The sequence below is a fragment of the Colossoma macropomum genome, unplaced genomic scaffold (assembly GCF_904425465.1).
Source record: "Colossoma macropomum unplaced genomic scaffold, Colossoma_macropomum, whole genome shotgun sequence".
Classification (NCBI taxonomy): Eukaryota; Metazoa; Chordata; class Actinopteri; order Characiformes; family Serrasalmidae; genus Colossoma; species Colossoma macropomum.
In genome coordinates, this window is record NW_023494795.1 from 34,512,977 (window position 1) to 34,531,525 (window position 18,549).

Consider the following 18,549-nt stretch of genomic DNA (forward strand, 5'->3'; position numbering starts at 1 on the left):
CAGTGTGTGTGTTTTACCTGTGGTGTAGTGATGTACTTGATGAATCGTAACGCTTCGTCCTCCAGGTTGTGCCTCTCACTGGCCCACGGCTCCAGCTCTATCTTCCACCTGAGAGACTACATGCACACATAGAGAGTCAGTCGCTGTAAAAAACAGAGATTTGTGCAGAAACATTGATTCTCTGAGGACAAAGACTGAGCTAAGCTGCAGTACACAGATCCCTCTTGATTACTGTATGCTTGCAGCGCAGTGTAGGACTGCACCAGTAGGACTCCATTCAAGGGTCCATATCATACATTTTTCTTGCATTTTATTTTCCTTTTCTAAGGTCCATTTATAAAAATTGCATTTTGTGTAACAAAAACAGTCATAATTAAATTTTAAAATGACCAGTTTCCAACCTCTCTTTATCCCTTAGAATATGGGTGTCCAATCTTTTCCACCAGTGTGGCTGCAGCAGGCCCAGATCAGTCAATGGGTTTTATGACCATGTGCCCAGGGGCCTGGGCCACTTGGGGGCCCCCACAAGCAATTTTGAGAAAGTCTAAACAACTTTCTTGACACATGGTGGGAATTTTATTAACGGCACAGTGAAAAAAAAAGAGCTAATTCTTCATTGTGTCACAGTTGATCAGAATCCTGATGCTCTCACATGATCAACAGTTTAAAAACTGAGGCTAACTGATTTAATAAGCATCAGGATCACCAGAATCTTGCTTGTTTGGAATGAAAATCTGCACCCATCAATGCTGAAGTTAAAAGGAGTGTTGTAGCCAGGATTGTTTTTTTAATGAGGTGAAATACAGGGTAGCCATTGAGAACAGAGGTCATTTACGTAAGTCAATGTTAAATCATAGTAACAAAAGAAAACTGTTTAATTTTAAGGGATAAAGAGAGGTTGGAAAACAATTATGTAAAAATTAATTATATTTTTTTGATACATAAAACCATACAAATCTTATACACCCACCATTATAAGACATAATAAGTAAGAAAAACACAGGACATAGGCCCTTTAAAGCAATAAATTGCAAAAGCCCATACATTACAGTGATTTTGCTATGTTGCTTGACATGAAGCGCTAAAATACAATATAACAAAATTACACTAATGTTCAATTAGCAATTTATTGTTCATAATGATTTCAATAAACAATTAGTAAGTTATAAACAGTGGCTTTCCAAGCAACAAAACAATCAAAGACAATTCCATGAACAGCACAATGGCTTTTAACAACCTTTTGCATTATAATGGAATTCAACTGATGACTTTGTTCAATTTGAGTATATTGAGTATTTCACTGTTTCAAACATGGCTCAGCCAATCAGATTATAGAACTGGAAATATCTGTTTTATCAGTGAAGCTGTTAGGACTTTTGTATGTATTTATGACTTTTTGCTCTGCTCTGACACAGCAGTGCTTAACACAGGACTGAGTCACCATAGCTGTAGAATTAAAGTCTTCCTCTCTGTTGAGAGCCAATAGCCCCCCTGCAGTCCCCCTGATTACTACACACACACTCACAAACACACAAACACAGTGGGGGGTTGTTGTCCTCGTTGTGGTTTCTCTGCTTGTCTGTACCCCTCAGTAAATCCTTTTATTGGGTCCTGTGGGCCTTTCCTCCTATGTTAGCTTGTTAGCATTAGCCTGCGGTGAGTGTTTGTTTGTCCTGTTGCAGACTGCTTCTGCTGCCTGTTGTGTGTGTGTGTGTGACTGATAAAGCCTTACTTTGCCTTGTTCAGAGAGAAGGAGATTAGGATGGTGATTGGTGAGAGGTGCTGGACTTGACTGACCTCACTACATTAGGCCTGTAGTGTTGTTTTAGCTGTAGTGTTTTAGGCAGTGGCTTGGCACAGTCACACATAGCATTGTTACTGTCACCAACAAGTCATCAGCCTTGTCCCTACATAACATTAATCTACACTTTTCACTAATTCACTGTAATCTATAAAAACAACATCAACATATTTAGCAACAGATAGACAGATAGATAGATACGCCACAAGTCAGTTTGTGAAATTTCTATTTTGCTAGATCTGCCCCAGCCAACTGTAAGTACTATTGTGGTAAAATGAAAGCATATAGGTGCAACAACAGCTCAGCCACAAAGTGGTAGACCATGCAAACTCACAGAGCATTACAGTGTGTAGCATGTAAAAATCATGCTATTGATCATGTTTAACTGGAATTAGCAGCACAAAATATTGAATAAAAATCATTGTATATTGTATGTTATATTGTAGATTTTAATAGTATTTTTAAAGTGTAGCACTTCAGATCAGACATCTGAAAAGAATAATATCGTGACATATCGTGTATCGTGAAAATTTCTTGAAGTTTCGCAATATTATATTTTTGCCGTATCGCCCACCTCTACCCTGTATGAATATGAACTTCAACTGCCAGTACAGGTTCTTCTTTTGGGATGTAAAGAACCATCATTACAGCTCATGCCGGCTGTACTGGAGTGCCCTTCATTTGAATGTACGTACTTTAGGGCTGTTACCCAATAGAACCAAGCTGTCCTCACATTCCTGGGCAGTGCGTATCTTTTGGCACAACTGACACAATCTGGCATTAATCATCTTCTAGCCATTAGTCTTCATCTGGAATGGTACAGACCAGTCGAAACCTACCTGCCCTTGTTAGTGCAAATCCCTGTTCTTATGACATAAATATTTGGACAGCAGTCGCAAAGCCAGAAGTAGATGGATATTTATCTTCCTCCTCCGTCTGGCTTGTATCACAACAGGAGTGTTTTTTTATGGCTCCACTGAGTCTAAACCTTTCCTATCTTGGATCTTTTTATAGATCAGTTTATTCTACTCGTTCATGGCTGTCAAACAAATCTTGGAGAACGTTGAGTCAGCGTTTGTTTAGAAGGAAAACTGACGAGCTTGTTCCTCTCTTCTCTTTGACCTCCCTCCAACACCACCCTCCCATTCTGTACAAGGTGTCTACATTAAGTGTTCTTTTATGGTTGTTCTTTCATGCTCTTGCTGGACTAAATATCTCTGTATGTTTCTTTTGTCTCCCAGCTTTTCTTGTCAGTTCTTCACTGGTGTGGCGCGGTGCTGAAATGAAATGTTTTTCAATCTTGAAGACTTTTCGCCTCTCTCTCGCTCTCTCCCTCTCTGTCTGACTGCAGGACCCTGCAGGAGTTCACTTATTATTCACCCGGCTGACATTTTCATTTATATCCCTGGAAGTGGAAGGCGAGTGCAGCGTGTGTTCGGCTGCATCTTTTATAAGCTTCTGATTGGCCACAGTCAGCTACTGCAAAGCCCCCCCAATCAGACTTAATCAATTACCTATGAGTCATAATAGCATTGCTGACTCTATTTCACGCTCTCTCTCTCTCTCTTTCTCTCTCTCTCTCATTTCAACGGTTTGAAATTATTGCCGTAATAATGTGTGATAAAATGCCGCCTCGCAGGTATAACATTTCTGTACTGCGCAGCATGTTTTCAGACCTACATATGTATTTGCATGTGCCTGTGCCTGTGCTTCTCTCTGACTGCAGCATTTGTTGAGCCCAACAGGGAAACTGTGAGGAAGTGTAAGGCAGTAATTGACCAATTAGCGTGAATGAGACTGAGACAGCAGGACTGAGGGAATGGATAATACAGAGGAGAGATGAGAAAAAATAGGGCCTTTTACAGGCTAAATGTAGGGTATTTCCTGATCAGAGGATAAAAAAAAACATAAGCATAGATATTGGAGGAAAGGCGATGTGTTGTGATTGCTTTGGTGAGATGTAAAGTCTCCTCCCTCATCCAGTGTTGCTTCACTCAAGTCCTGAGTCGAGTCCTACATCAAGTCAAGTCTCGATTCAAGTCCTGAGTCAGTAAAGGCAAGCCTCAAGTCAAGTCCGGTCACTTTGTGCAGACATGCTGCTTTGTAAGTGTTGTTTTCAATGAACACCAGCACATGGTAACACTCAGCACTGTTCCTATTTCTCAGCATGGCACTCAGCAATTTGACTTCACCACACACCTTCAGAGAAAGACATAACAGATCAAATGTGCTGCTTGAAATTTACACAAAGAAATGCAGTCAGTTTTAGATCAACAGAAAGATGCTAATGGTATGTTACCTCAGCTAATATTTCTATTAAACCTATAAAAAGGCTTCTGCATCTAAAGGTGTAATTCTTTGTCTGTGTTGACACCTGCAGGGCCCTCCACAAATATTGGCACCCCTGGTAATCATGAGCAAAATGAGCTGTAAAAAATATTCTTAATTATTTATCCTTTTGACCTTTCATTCAAAATACTAGCAAAAATCTAACCTTTATTTAAGGTGTAATGATTGAAAGAAAAACCTAAATGTTATCACGAAATAAATATTTCCATTAAATGTATGTGTGCCACAGTTATTGGCACCCCAAAATTTAAAGTTTATCTGAGCAATTAGGAACACTTAAATGGTCAGCTATGACGAGTGGACAAAGAATCTTCAAGGATCATAGATGGAGAATTGCAGAAATTAGTTAGGTCTGGGGGTCAGAATGTCTCCCAAACTACAAACACCACCTATATAACCACAAGTTGTTTGGGTGGGGGTTGCCAGTAGAAAGCCTCTGCTGTCGAGGACCAACAAATTCAAGCTCTGACAGTTTGCCAAACGCTCCTGGAACTTTCAGTGGGACCATCTTCTATGTTCAGACGAGACCAAAATAGAGGTTTTTGGCAAAAAAACCCAGAGGTATGGTGAAGTATGGTGGTGGATCCAGGAGACTGAGGCTGTTTTTCGTGCAAAGGCCCAGGACAATTTTTTGCATACATAGTATCACAGACTGCATCAAGTACCAGCAGAAAAAAAATCAAAAGCTAACTGCTTCAGCCAGGAAGTTTAAACTGGGCCGTTGGATCTTCCAGCAGGACAATGATCCAAAACACAACTTAAAATCAACACAAAAATGGTTCGCTGACAACAGAGTTGTAATGTTTCAAATACAAATTTGAAATCACAGAAATAGTTTGTAGCATTTGCCTCAAATAAAGCTTAGAAAATGTATTTTTCAGGCTGTAATGGCTACTGCTTGAGGAGGGAGGGCTTTTGCTACTTGATGCTTTAACAGCAAGGTAAAAACAGATGCCATGTTGAGCGACACAAGCTTTCCCATTCATTTTCAACTTGTGAAGTATCTCCTCTAACCTTTATAATATATAATATTATCCTACTATCTTTAGTATTAGCAAGGGTCTCAGCTAGCTGAGCATTTCCGCTCTATGGGCTGAGTTGAGTTACGCTAGTTAGCTAACTGATCCTAATGTTTTTTTAAAGGTCACCATACATCCTCATTTTCCAGTGTGTCCTCTTTTTTGGGACCTAAAAACCAGGATTTCTAAGTTACCTAAAATGTTCAGGCTTTGCTTTCATGTTGAAATTAGCTTTTTAGAGTGTGGCCCACACTGCCCTCCTGCCCCAGTGTCCTCTTTGATCACCTAATGTTATTTATCAATAGTTATACATCAGTTAGTTCCGGCCACGCAAGCTGACTGGTTGAGAAGCGTTCTAACCGTGCTGTTATTTCGCCATAACATCACGGGTTTTTCACAAATTTTCACACTGTATCACTCTGCTGAGACGCCGTTGCTAGGAGACGCTCAAGCCATTTGAACATTTTTACTTCTTACTTTGCGCACAAACAGAAAATGGATATTTTTACCAACAGCCGATTCGGTCAGACTCTGAAGATGAGACTACACAAAATTCCCAAACTGTCAGTTGGTCTGTGTAAGGAGCTGGAGAACGAACTGCCGGCTGTGCAGCGAGTGAGCGGAGTGCGTTACTCTGACGTAGCAACAACCTGTTCGTTAAGGAACTATAATTTGGCAGAGGAACTGTGAACATGAAAACATATTAAATGCCACGTTCACGGCCCAGTTTATTAATTTCTTACTTTATTTATTTAACTGTTGTATAAAAGTGATAGAACACTCGAGGTCATGTGTTATCGCGAATAACATCACAGCCATGATGTTATTTCGCAATAACACACTCCCTCTCATGTTCTATTGCTTAAACATCATATTAAAAATGATTTTTAGCAAAGGCAGTAACCCAGAAAAAGCCTGCCTATTACACAGCATAAGTCTACCTGACATTGAGCTGTCAGTGTCTTCCCAAGGTTTGTCAGCTTCTGAGATGAAATATAAACAACACCACTATCCAGATGATCAGGATAGCGTGTAGCATATGTTCCTCAGTAACAGCTTTCCATAGTTTCTTAGCCTGATATTTCAGACTAATTTACTGCCACCGTGATTCTCCCCCTCTCTATGGAGAAAGTTGCATTTAGTGGCGATTATAACTGGCTGAGAGACATGTCAATTATAATTTTGTAAAATGTGAACAGAAATAAACTAACTGGTTAAATAAGAGGCTAAATGATTAGAGTGTCTGGCTGCATCCTGCACTGTAGCCTCAGGACAGGCTTTGTGCTGAGAGCAGCTGGCCGTCATGTTTGATCAGACACTCGGTCAGACTCACTCCACACTCCTGCAGGACAAATGTTAATTGGGGGAAAAGGCTTGGAAATTTGGTCAGACTTCAGAGTGTGCAAATCACAGAGGGAGTATGTTAAACAGTTTAAAGTTGGTCATATTTAATAACATTTTCTGTATTAAATACCTTAAATGTATTAAATGCATATATTATTAACACTTTTATTCTATAAGGCTAACTAAACTGCTTAATATTACTGAAAGCACAGCTGTTACTACAAACTCAACTCCAAAAAAGTTGGGACAGTAGGAAAATGTAAACAAAAACAAACCACAATGATTTGCACACCTCTTATGACCTGCATTCAATTAAAAACAGTACAAAGACAAGATCTTTAACAAGTTTCACTTTATTGTTTTTTGTATGTATGTGCTTATTCTAAATTTTATGTCTGCAACATGTTCCAAAAAAGTTTGGACAGGGGCATGTTTACCACTGTGTTACTTCATTGTTCCTTTTAGCAATGTTCAGTAATTTTTCAGGAATTCAAGACAATTGCAGGTCTGGACTGCAGACAGGCTAGTCTAGCACCTGCGTTCTCTCACTACGAAGCCACATTGTTATAACACATGCAGAATGTGGCTTGGCATTGTCTTGATGAAACAAACAGAAAAGTCCCTGAAACAGACATCATACAGATGGCATATGTTGCTCCAAAATGCACACCTCAGCAATAATGGGGCCTTAACAGTTATGTAAGTTACCCATGCCATTGGCACTAACACACCTCCATACCATGACAGATTCTGGCTTTTGAATTTTGCATTGGTAGTAATCAGGATTGATGGTCCAGAGAACACAACGTCTTTTATTTCCAAAAACAATTTGAATGGTGAACTTCGGACCACAGCAGACATTTCCACCTTGCATCAGTCCATCTCAGGATCAGCTTTAGCCCATAAAAGTTGGCGGTTCTGGATGTTGTTGAACTATGGCTTCTGTTTTGCGTAGGAGAGTCTTAACTTGCATTTGTAATTGCACTGATGAATTGTGCTACTGACAAATATTTCCCAAAGTATTCCTGAGCCCATGTGGTTATATTCATTACAGAAGCACTTCGGTTTTTATCAGTTTCATTTTAGGTTCAGTTTTTTTTGCAAAGTCATGAATGTTCTTTTTATACCCCATTATGATAGCATCAACTGTCACCTATTCACCTGTTAACAGTGAAAAGTTCTAACCAGGTGTTTAAAATGTGCACAACAGTTTCCAAACTGCTGCTTTCTGTTTTTATTAGTATTTTACCTCCATTTGACAGAAAAGCTTTCATATAGTCAATAAACTAACTGACAAAATATGTGTACACTACACTAACTGCCAGTTTCTGCCAGATTGTTTTCATGTACCTTTTCCTTTCATTTATTCATTTCTCATCCCTCTATTATTTTATAAATTGCTATTAATCTTCTATGAACTGATTTGACTCCAGTTACACTATTAAATTTTATTTATATAGTTATTCAACTACATTTACCAATTCATTCGCAGTTGAAAATACACAGTGAAACCTACAAAGTAAATCAGTTGAGAGTTTCATATTGTTTTTGATGGTGTTCTCTAGTTCAGTCAGTGGCATAAACAAGACCTCTTATGGGCTTTGAAAAATAGAAAAGAGAGCGGAAAAAAATAATGGCCGTTGCTTTCAATGGATAAAAATATGACTTGGTAATTTGCTTGTTTACTTGCTTTTGTGTACGCAATGTGTCAGAGTTGGTGCCCTCCAGGCACTGCTCCTACTAACATATTAATTGACAGAATTAGAATTAATTCTACAATACATATAAGTATATACACAACTGTATGTTCAGTTGTAGTTCTATTATGTTATTATGTTATGTTCTGTTGTCACTGAAGTATACTGCTGTCAGACTGACGTCAGTGATGTCTATGTAGTGTTAATGGAAGCTAACTGGTCAGGTATGTTGTTAAGAAATTGGACCTTTCTTTGAGTCAAGGCTGTGTACAATTGTATCAGCATCTATATGAGGGCTCCAGTAAAGATTTTGAGGGGGGCTGCAGGCCTCCCTGTGCCATGAGCCCCAGTCTGATTGCCCCCTTTGCCCTCCACCCAGAAATTACACCACTTCCACTTGTTGATTCCTTAATTATTTTACATAAACCTATGCCATCTGTATGCTATTTAAATAAACTTTCTCATGCTTGTTGTAGCATGTTTTGAGTAGGTTCATAATATAACTTTGAATTACTGTTAATTTCTCATTTGATCACTAATGTTTCACATTCAAAGATTTTACACTCTTCATGGCTTATCATTCAGTCAAATTATGGCATATTGCCACCTACACAGTAAACAAAGCACACTTTATGGACAAAAGTATGTGGACACCCCTCCTAATTATTGAGTTCAGATGTTTCAGCCACATTAACTTCTAAAAAGAATATACAATAAAGCACATAGCCATGCAATCTCCATAGACAAACACCAACAGTAGAATGGATCTTACTGATGAGCTCAGTGACTTTAAACGTGGCATTTTGCCACCTTTGCCACAAGTTATTTCATGAAATTTCTGCTCTGCAAGATCTGCTCCAGTCAAATGTGTCTGTATGTGCTATTATAGTTAATTGGAAGCACAAGGAGCAACAACAGCTCAGCCACGAAGCAGTAGACCATGCAAACTCAAAGAGCGGGGCTGCTGAGTGAGGGTGTAAAAATCAGCGGTCCATTGTTGCATCACTTACTACAAACTGTCTCTGGAAACAACATCAGCACAAAAACTGTGCATCAGCATTTTCATGAAAGCTTTCCATTGGCAAGCAGACAAGTCTAAGGTCACTATGCACAATGCCAAGCATCGGTTGGAGTGGTGTATAGCATACCATCATTGGACTCTGGTGCCTTAGAAACATGCTTTACTATCTGTCAACCTGACGCATGAATCTGGGTTTGGCAAAAGCTAGAAGAACACTGCCTACCGAAATGCATAGTGGCAACAATAAAGCTATGGATAATGTTAATGCTACAGCATCCAACCACATTTTAGACAATTATATACTTCCAACTTTGTGGCAACACTTTGGGGAAGCCCCTTTCCTGTTCCAGCACGATGCACCCCTGTGTACAATGTAAGGTCCATAAAGACATGATTTTATGGGTTTGGAGTGGATAAACTCCAGCGGCCTGCACAGATCCCTGACCTTAAACCCAACTGAAAACCTTTGGGATAAAATGGAACGTTGATTGTAGCCAGGCCTTGTGTAAGATTAGTGCCTGACCTCACAAATGCTCTTTTGACTAAATGGGGACAAATTCCCACAGACACACTCCAAAATGTTGTGTTAAGGCTTTCCAGAAGAGAGGAGGCTCTTATAGGTGCAAAAGGGAGGCCAACTCCATATTAAAGCCAATGGTTTTGGAATAGAATGTTGAACAAGCTCATTACGTATGTACGTATATAATGTATGTTTGAGCAAACATAGAGTTAGTTGATTCTGCTGTCTGTATTTAGCTGATGGTGAGTTTTACTACAAGATGAATCTAAACCTGATGTTTTCAAAGTTTAATATGGGTAGAAAACAGCATCCAGTCTGTCAGGCTATCAGGGGTCCCTCAGGCACATCTGACCATACACTATATTGCCAAAAGTATTCACTCACCCATCCAAATCATTGAATTCAGGTGTTCCAATCACTTCCAAGGCCACAGGTGTATAAAACCAAGCACCTAGGTCTGCAGACTGCTTCTACAAACATTAGTGAAAGAATGGGTCGCTCTCAGGAGCTCAGTGGATTCCAGCGTGGTACCGTGATCGGATGCCACCTGTGCAACAAGTCCAGTCGTGAAATTTCCTCACTACTAAATATTCCACAGTCAACTGCCAGTGGTGTTATAACAAAGTGGAAGCGATTGGGAATGACAGCAACTCAGCTACAAAGTGGTCGGCCACGTAAAATGACAGAGCGGGGTCAGCGGATGCTGAGGCGCATAGTGCGCAGAGATCGCCAACTTTCTGCAGAGTCAATAGCTACAGACCTCCAAACTTCATATGGCCTTCAGATTAGCTCAAGAACAGTACATAGTGAGCTTCATGGAATGGGTTTCCACGGCCGAGCAGCTGCATCCAAGCCTTACATCACCAAGTGCAATGCAAAGCGTCAAATGCAGTGGTGTAAAGCGCCGCCACTGGACTCTAGAGCAGTGGAGACGTGTTCTCTGGAATGACGAATCACGCTTCTCTGTCTGGCAATCTGATGGACGAGTCTGGGTTTGGTGGAGAACGGTACTTGTCTGACTGCATTGTGCCAAGTGTAAAGTTTGGTGGACGGGGGATTATGGTGTGGGGTTGTTTTTCAGGAGTTGGGCTCGGCCCCTTAGTTCCAGTGAAAGGAACTCTTAATGCTTCGGCAGACCAAGAGATTTTGGACAATTTCATGCTCCCAATTTTGTGGGAACAGTTTGGGGACGGCCCCTTCCTGTTCCAACATGACTGCGCACCAGTGCACAAAGCAAGGTCCATAAAGACATGGATGAGCGAGTTTGGTGTGGAAGAACTTGACTGGCCTGCACAGTCCTGACCTCAACCCGATAGAACATCTTTGGGATGAATTAGAGCAGAGACTGCGAGCCAGGCCTTCTCGTCCAACATCAGTGTCTTTACAAATGCGCTTCTGGAAGAATGGTCAGAAATTTCCATAAACACACTCCTAAACCTTGTGGAAAGCCTTCCCAGAAGAGTTGAAGCTGTTATAACTGCAAAGGATGGGCCGACATCATATTAAACGCTATTGATTAAGAATGGGATGCCACTCAAGTTCATATGCGTGTGAAGGCAGAGGAGCGAATACTTTTGGCAATATAGTGTATCTGGAGCTTTACATTAAAAATATACGCATGCAGGAAACACTGGCCAAAGAATGAAAACTTAAAGGTGGTGGACTACTGGTTCATTCTTTTCCATTCCCGCAGTGTTAATAGACATTTCATTATCATTCTTAAGTTATTACTCCCCATCAGAAACTACAGAGGTCCAGTCCTCGGTGTCCTCATGCTAGTTATGGAATTAACTGAAAGCTTCTTTTTTTTAGAGAGAGAGAGAGAGAAGGCTACATTGAGATGAAGTCTGGAGAGCAGGTTAGATTTTTTTCTTCACATTTCACACCGTTTTGTGTGTAGAACACTGCCCTTAAGCACAGGTGTGAGTTTGAGTTCAGTGAAGCATGAGTTATCCCTGTGATGTGTGTGTGTGTGTGTGTGTGTGTGTGTGTGTGTGTGTGGTTGTGAGAGAGAATGAAGCAGGAGTCGACAGCCTGTCAACATGCTACGTCCCACCACGCTAGAGAAAACATCCTCAGCTCCATCAATACATCCCTAGAGAGAGAGAGAGAGAGAGAGAGAGAGAGAGAGAGAGAGAGAGAGAGAGATTCCTGCCAGTCCACTATTCTGTGCAGTCTTAAGTGAGGTCCTGGTGAAAGAAATGAAGGGTCCAGAGCTCTAATTGGAAAGGACAGCAGTAAAGGCAGAGAGGGCAATGGCTCTTGCCACTGGCAGAGCTGTTCTCCACTGTGCGAATGAGAGACAGTGATGAATGTGGATTTGTCTGTCTCTGCTTTTTGCACAGCTGCCTCGTCACACTCGCATCAAAATCACATCCGAGAAGCAGCAAGGAACTTCATTCTTTACCTTACCACACTTTTTCTTTTGCACTCAAAGAGCCTACACGAGCAGAAGCAGTTTTCTAGCCTCAGTTAAGTTTCTATCCACTACGAGTACAAAGCGTCTAAGCATTTACAAGGCACGCATCCTCTCATTAGTAACAAAACCTCTTTTCTCTGAAATGGTAACTTTAAGGTAGGGTTGGGCAATACAGCAAAAATATATATATGTGTGTGTGTGTGTGTGTGTGCTTGTGCAAGTCGCCTTGTAAGGCCTGAAATAATCATTTAAAAGTCAGAGGTGTTGGGTTGGATTTTGCTATAGTTTTTCGGATTATGCCATATGTTTTTATGTGTTACCATCACACAAACAGGCTTAAAAAAGAAGCCTTGATGTTTAGGTTTCAAATGCAAATTCCACATTAATTTCCTAATTTATAATGGAAGTCAATGTAACAAGATATTTTTCTATTGGTTCATTCTTCATGAAATTTTAACATAAATCAAAGAGTAACTGGAGTTATGCACAAAAGTAAAAATGACAAAAATAGAGATATAAGGTTTCTGACACTGGTAGATAATTAATTTACATCCACAGAAGACATGTTGTACACTAAGTTTTGACTGTGTTCTCTTTAAATGTTTTTTCCACGTACTTGCAATCATCAGATTCATCTATTCGGGGAAGGGATCCATAGAATAGTTTTGGTGGTCTACCAGGTCTTGCATGTTGTTAGGAGTCCTAATTTCTCTCTATCTTTTAATAATTTTTTGAACTCTAGTTTTGGAAACTCCTGTTTGGTCACGTATTTTCCAAGTGGATCATCTTATAACTATTCTACTCAGAAATATCTTCTGAAAATGAATACCTTCTACTTAATAGCTGTTTCGACTGGAAATTAAATAAATGAAGGATGGTCTCTTGTGCAGTACTGTACTTGGAGCTTCTACAGAGATAAGGTGTAGAACCTGTTCTAGCAGAGTGAGGGTAGACACATACATGCTTCACTGAAAGGTCAGATTCCTCACGTATTTTCAGTGAAGCTGATAAAGCACAAATCAGATATGCATATATGAACATTCAGTACAGTCGCTGTCAGAACAAAACCTTGTAGCTTTAAAAGGATAACTTTTCAGGAGAACACACACACACATTTTCTAAACCGCTTATCTCTCTGGGTGGCAGAGGGGTGCTGGAGCTTATCCCAGCGGTCATTGGGTGGAAGGCAGGAAACACCCTGAACAGGCCATGGCAGAGGAGAGGGAACATACATTCTAAATTTATAATGGATGTTAATGTGAAAAGATTTTCTTTGTAATTTTGGACCATTTCTATTGAACCATTCATCAAGTAATTTTCACATGATATAAAAGACAGCTGGTGTTGTCAAATTATATAATATAAAAACAGAAAACAAGAAAAGATAGAGATGCAAAGATTTGTCCAGTTAGCCACAATATATAGCAGGTGTGCTTGTGCTCAAAACCTGTGGTCAAAAAACACCAATTATGTTGATAATCCAAAACATATCAAAGTCCAGACAATAGGCACATCATCTAAGGCTGCTGTAAAGTCTTAAAGTAATAATTTGGTGAAAAATTAAATTGATATCATTTTCCCTTTTCAGCCTAAATGTAGTCAATCAGCCAAAACATGTTTGGTGTCTTTTGGAGCTGTGAGGCTAAAGTAGCTAACAATTAATAAAAGCTTGTCAGCATCTACAAATTATCATTTTGCAAACTGCAGGCCTAAATCACTACATACTTCCCTCAAACCTTGTTGAGATGTTAGGTAATCTCGTATTACGTATCTCGTACACTATTTTCTTCCCATCATCCTATGATGAAACTGCTGACGGGAGGACCATGCAAATTTTATAAAATCTCCAGTCAGTACTTCTACTTGTCTGAGTAAATTTCCCTTCACTGTGCTGGTTCCTTCTGATTTATCGCGCCTTCCACAAATTGTTCCTGGAATGAATAACCATCCATCTGTCCTATTCATCTTTTGCCTGCACGTACATTCTCCATCACTGCATTTGAAGGTGCGATTACAGCATTATGCTTATGAAAGTAATTATCTCTGTTACATTTGCGGTTGATTCATCATCTCTGTATTGGCCTTTCCCGCTTTGGCATGCAGAGGCTTTAGGAAAAACTGCTATAAAACTCTTTAAACTCTTTTTCAGAAGTGACCAGGGGAACAGCTTGAATTCAAATATAATATCCACTTAAATATGACCACATTTGCTGAGCCATAACACACACTGAACTGAGAGCAAGAATAAAAGAAGAAAGAAGAAAGCTTATACCAATGGATTTCCTTCAAAAAGCACCCAGCTTAAAACCCTGACCCAAAAAGTCATGAAGAGAAGATGGAAAAGAAAGGCTTTTTTGTGTTGTTAAAAGTAACCACTTAGTTTTTTAAAAGTGAGGGAATTTACTTTTCATATGATCTGAGAGAGGTTAAATACCTCCTCCATGTCAGTCACACTTACACTTATGAGATTTATTTCTTATTTCTTTTAGGCCAGAATCGGCTCAGCGCCTCAATCCTGGCTCAGAGGGAATGTACAGTAGAGACGTAACAGAATTAAGATAGGGGATTAGGAAGATCTTTTTAATACAGAAATTAATCTGACAGAGGTTTTGGAGCGCTTTATGTTAGAGTGAGGGGAATGGTGACTGCATTTTCTACCCCAGCTACTCGTAATGAAATTCCTTTTTTTTCCTTTCACCATAAAACAGTCCTTCTCTCACAACCATCTGGAATGGATTTGGCCTTCGATGAGTGGAATGTGGGATCTCACTGTGTTTTTTTGTGTATTTTGCTGCATAAGACACATGCTGTTGTCCTACAAAGAACATAGTACATTACTGTTTAAATATAATCCTTTTTTAATCAGACAAAGCAGTGCTGCTGTTTTGTGCTGTTTTTAAACACCTCAGTGTCACTGCTGGACTGAGGATAGTCCACCAACCAAAAATATCTAGCCAGCAGCCTCCTGTGGGCAGCGTCCTGTGACCACTGATGAAGGACTAGAGGATGACCAACACAAACTGTGCAGCAACAAATGAGCTACTGTCTCTGACTTTACATCTACAAGGTGGCCAACAAGGTAGGAGTGTCTAATAGAGTGGACAGTGAGTGGACACAGTGTTTAAAAACTGTAGCAGCATGGCGATGTCTGATCCACTTGTACCAGTGCAACACACACTAACACGCCACCACCATATCAGTGTCATTGCAGTGCTGAGAATGACCCACCACCCTGGAGAAGTACTTAAGTGGCCAGCCAATGTGTAAACGCCGTAAACTCAAATACTCAAAACTCCAAAACAAATGTCACAATTATTGGAACCCCTACAAATTTCTATGAGCAAAATCTAATTGACATATATTCTAAGGATGAGTCACAATATTCGAATAGTCATGTCAAGTTAAAATATCAAATAGTAAATCAGGATGTTCGATTATGTGTAATTTAGCTTTTCCAATGTTACACATTCTTGTATTTTAGCACCATAACTTGTCTGAATTGTATACTCCACCAGTGGACACTGTAAAACTAATATTTTGGTCAGAGGCTGTAGTTTGTTAATAATAATAATTGCAACGGTTCACTATAGATGTACGAAAGCCCTGCACCTGAACTCGTGCTGGCCAAGATACCATGAAATGACAATGTGTCCGGGATAGTTTCATGAGGATTGCAAAAGACTAAATAGCACCAGGAGTGTTTTCAACAGAAGTCACTCGAGCAGAACTTCACTACCTCTGCGAGGACATACCATTTCACATGGATTCCCTGACTTGGTGGAAGGCGAATAAGAACAAATACCTGTGGCTAACGAAGCTAGCAAGGGTCTACCTGTGCATACAGGCTATGTGTGTGCCATCACAGATAGTGTTTTCCATGGCAGGGCTCATCCTCAACAGGCTATACTCTCACCATGACCCAGAATATGATGGATTTATAGATTGGTGGCATAATATAGCCTGGTAATGTAAGACTACAATGTTACTCACCCTGCTGAGAAAAACGGCACAGACCAACAAGCATTTCATGCTTGTCTAAGCTGGTCTAGTGCTGGTCTAGTGCTGGTGACCATGCTGGTTGACCAGCATACCAGCATCCAAAACACAACATATGCTGGTTTTGGCAGTGACCCACCATATTGTTTCATGCTGGTTTTTCTAGCAGGGCACTACATACAGAAAAGACTGCATGTTACACTGATATGAACGCTCACGTTTGTTGAATATTACTCAAATAATGCTATGAAAATCAAAATGCCCATCCCTAATGTATTCCCATGCATAATTTTTTTAAGTTTTCAGGACCAGTTAAGTGGCTGTCTATGGCTTCTGTGATATAAATGTGAGCATTTGAAATGCATGCATGAACACACACATACACAGATATATCCATATATGCTTGTTTTTGCTCAAAATTTCTTTCTGTGAGATTTCATCATCATCTATGATGTCCAGGACATGTAACGCAGGATCCAAATATAGTCAAGGTGAGGCAAAAAGTATGAGAATTCAATACAATGAAAAACTCTTATTCATCCATCAAGACAGAGGGAAGATGCACACAGTACTAAATGTCAGGTATGTCAATAATAATGTTTTATCTTACCTCACTAAAAGGTTAGATTTGTCCTATTTCCATGGTAAATTTAAACTAATAAACACCAAGACATTACCAAGGATGTAAATATTCTGGTGGACGCTGTATAGACTTTATTGCCATTCAGTTGGTTTACTTTGAAAATGTTTGTGTAACAATTAGCTGACAGAATCTAATATTGAGATATTTTTCAAATAGCAATGTCTGACATATTAAAGGAAAAACCATGCATGGAGAAACACACTGAGTACAGATGTACAATACAGCTGTAATGCAAGACACAATTAAGCAACTAACATCCTACCATGCTCTACGGCAGGTATAAAAATGCTGAGCAAGCTGGTTTAAGGTGACGTCAATTTTGGATCATGATCATGAATGCACATTTGAGAGTCCAGTGGTGCAGAAACCACAGACTCTGTTCTACAGAGATGTGGAAAAAGTGATGTGATCAGATGAGTCGTCCTTCACCATATTCTACACAAGTGGGTGAGTTCATGTGTGGCATACAATGGAATGCTTAACCCCTATGGAGGGAGCCCAGTGGGCCTGTTATACTGTGGGGGGCATTTTACATATACACACTATATACAAAAAATAAATACAAAAATAACCATATGATCACATATTCAGGAAGAATAGTACATTTCACAGGAATTCTGATTGAGATGAACATGTGAAGTGAGCAATGAGCTAACTAGAGCAAAAATGTGATTTTCACATTGAGAAACTCAAGGATAAATCCTCAGTATTATTACAGGTTATTACAGAAAGGCTCATTAGATTTTTGAATAGTGTGAATGTATCAACCACACTGAGAGACGTCCCTGCTGAAAAAAATTCTAGAAACCATTTAAAGTGACTTATAGTCACTAATGGTATTCCGGATGTGTTTTTGTTTGCAACCAAGACAAGTAGCTACCATTTCATTTTTGTCTGAAATTGATGTGGAGCACTGATTTATGTGGACTGTCCACTGAGACCTAAATGACTGTCTACAACAGGGGTGTTCAATCTTATTCGCAAAGGGCCATTGTGGCTGCAGGTCTTTGTTGCAGCAAAGCAGGAGCTCACATGATCAGTTGTCAAAGAATGGCTGATTAATTGACTGGAATCAGGTGTCCTCTTCTTGTGTGGAACAAAAACCTGTATCCACACTGGCCCTTTGTGGATAAGATTGGACACCCCTTCATAAGTGCCAATCATCGGGGTCCAAGCAAAACTCGCCTTAGGCCTGTTAGCAGATGGAACATAAATGATGGGAGGTTTAAGAGTGGCGTCTATTTAGAATAACTGTTGAGGGGAAGGCAAAAGCAGATGTCTGTCAGATTTCATACACACTGAACTTTTGACCTTGGTATGGTAAGCAATGGCTTTTTAACAACTAAGTCTAAATACCTGGAAAGTAGCATAATTTTTGACATAACATATTGCATGTAAATGTTGAACTCAATGAACTGAATTGTTCTGTAACAATTAGTTATTTCCCTGAATTTTATTATCAGAGTATACCAGAATGCTTCATTTTCATGTGAAATGAGGGGACCAAGCTTTGTACAGGGGTTAGTTTCTTGTCACCAGTGTGCATGTGAGAATATGGTAGGTTTTAAATTAATAGCCTTGTGACTAGATGCTTTACCATGTCTGCTATATAAGGTACAATGAATAATATACAGAATGAGCTATATCAGTAGAGTGGTTGATGCTTAATAAGGTGTTCTCTTTATAACAAATGTATTTAGAGATACTATAAGATAACTGTTGAGCTCTTTCAACTTCTTA

At 39.7% G+C, this 18,549-nt stretch overlaps 1 protein-coding gene across 1 annotated transcript in view; it reads right to left on the reverse strand.

Annotated features, from left to right (window-relative positions):
- mettl24 (methyltransferase like 24) overlaps positions 1-18,549 on the reverse strand; it is a 69,251-nt gene that overhangs the window by 30,873 nt on the left and 19,829 nt on the right. Inside the window, exon 2 of the mRNA XM_036582299.1 lies at positions 18-116. Within this exon, the coding sequence (XP_036438192.1) occupies positions 18-116 (99 nt within the window). The remainder of the gene's footprint in view (positions 1-17; positions 117-18,549) is intronic.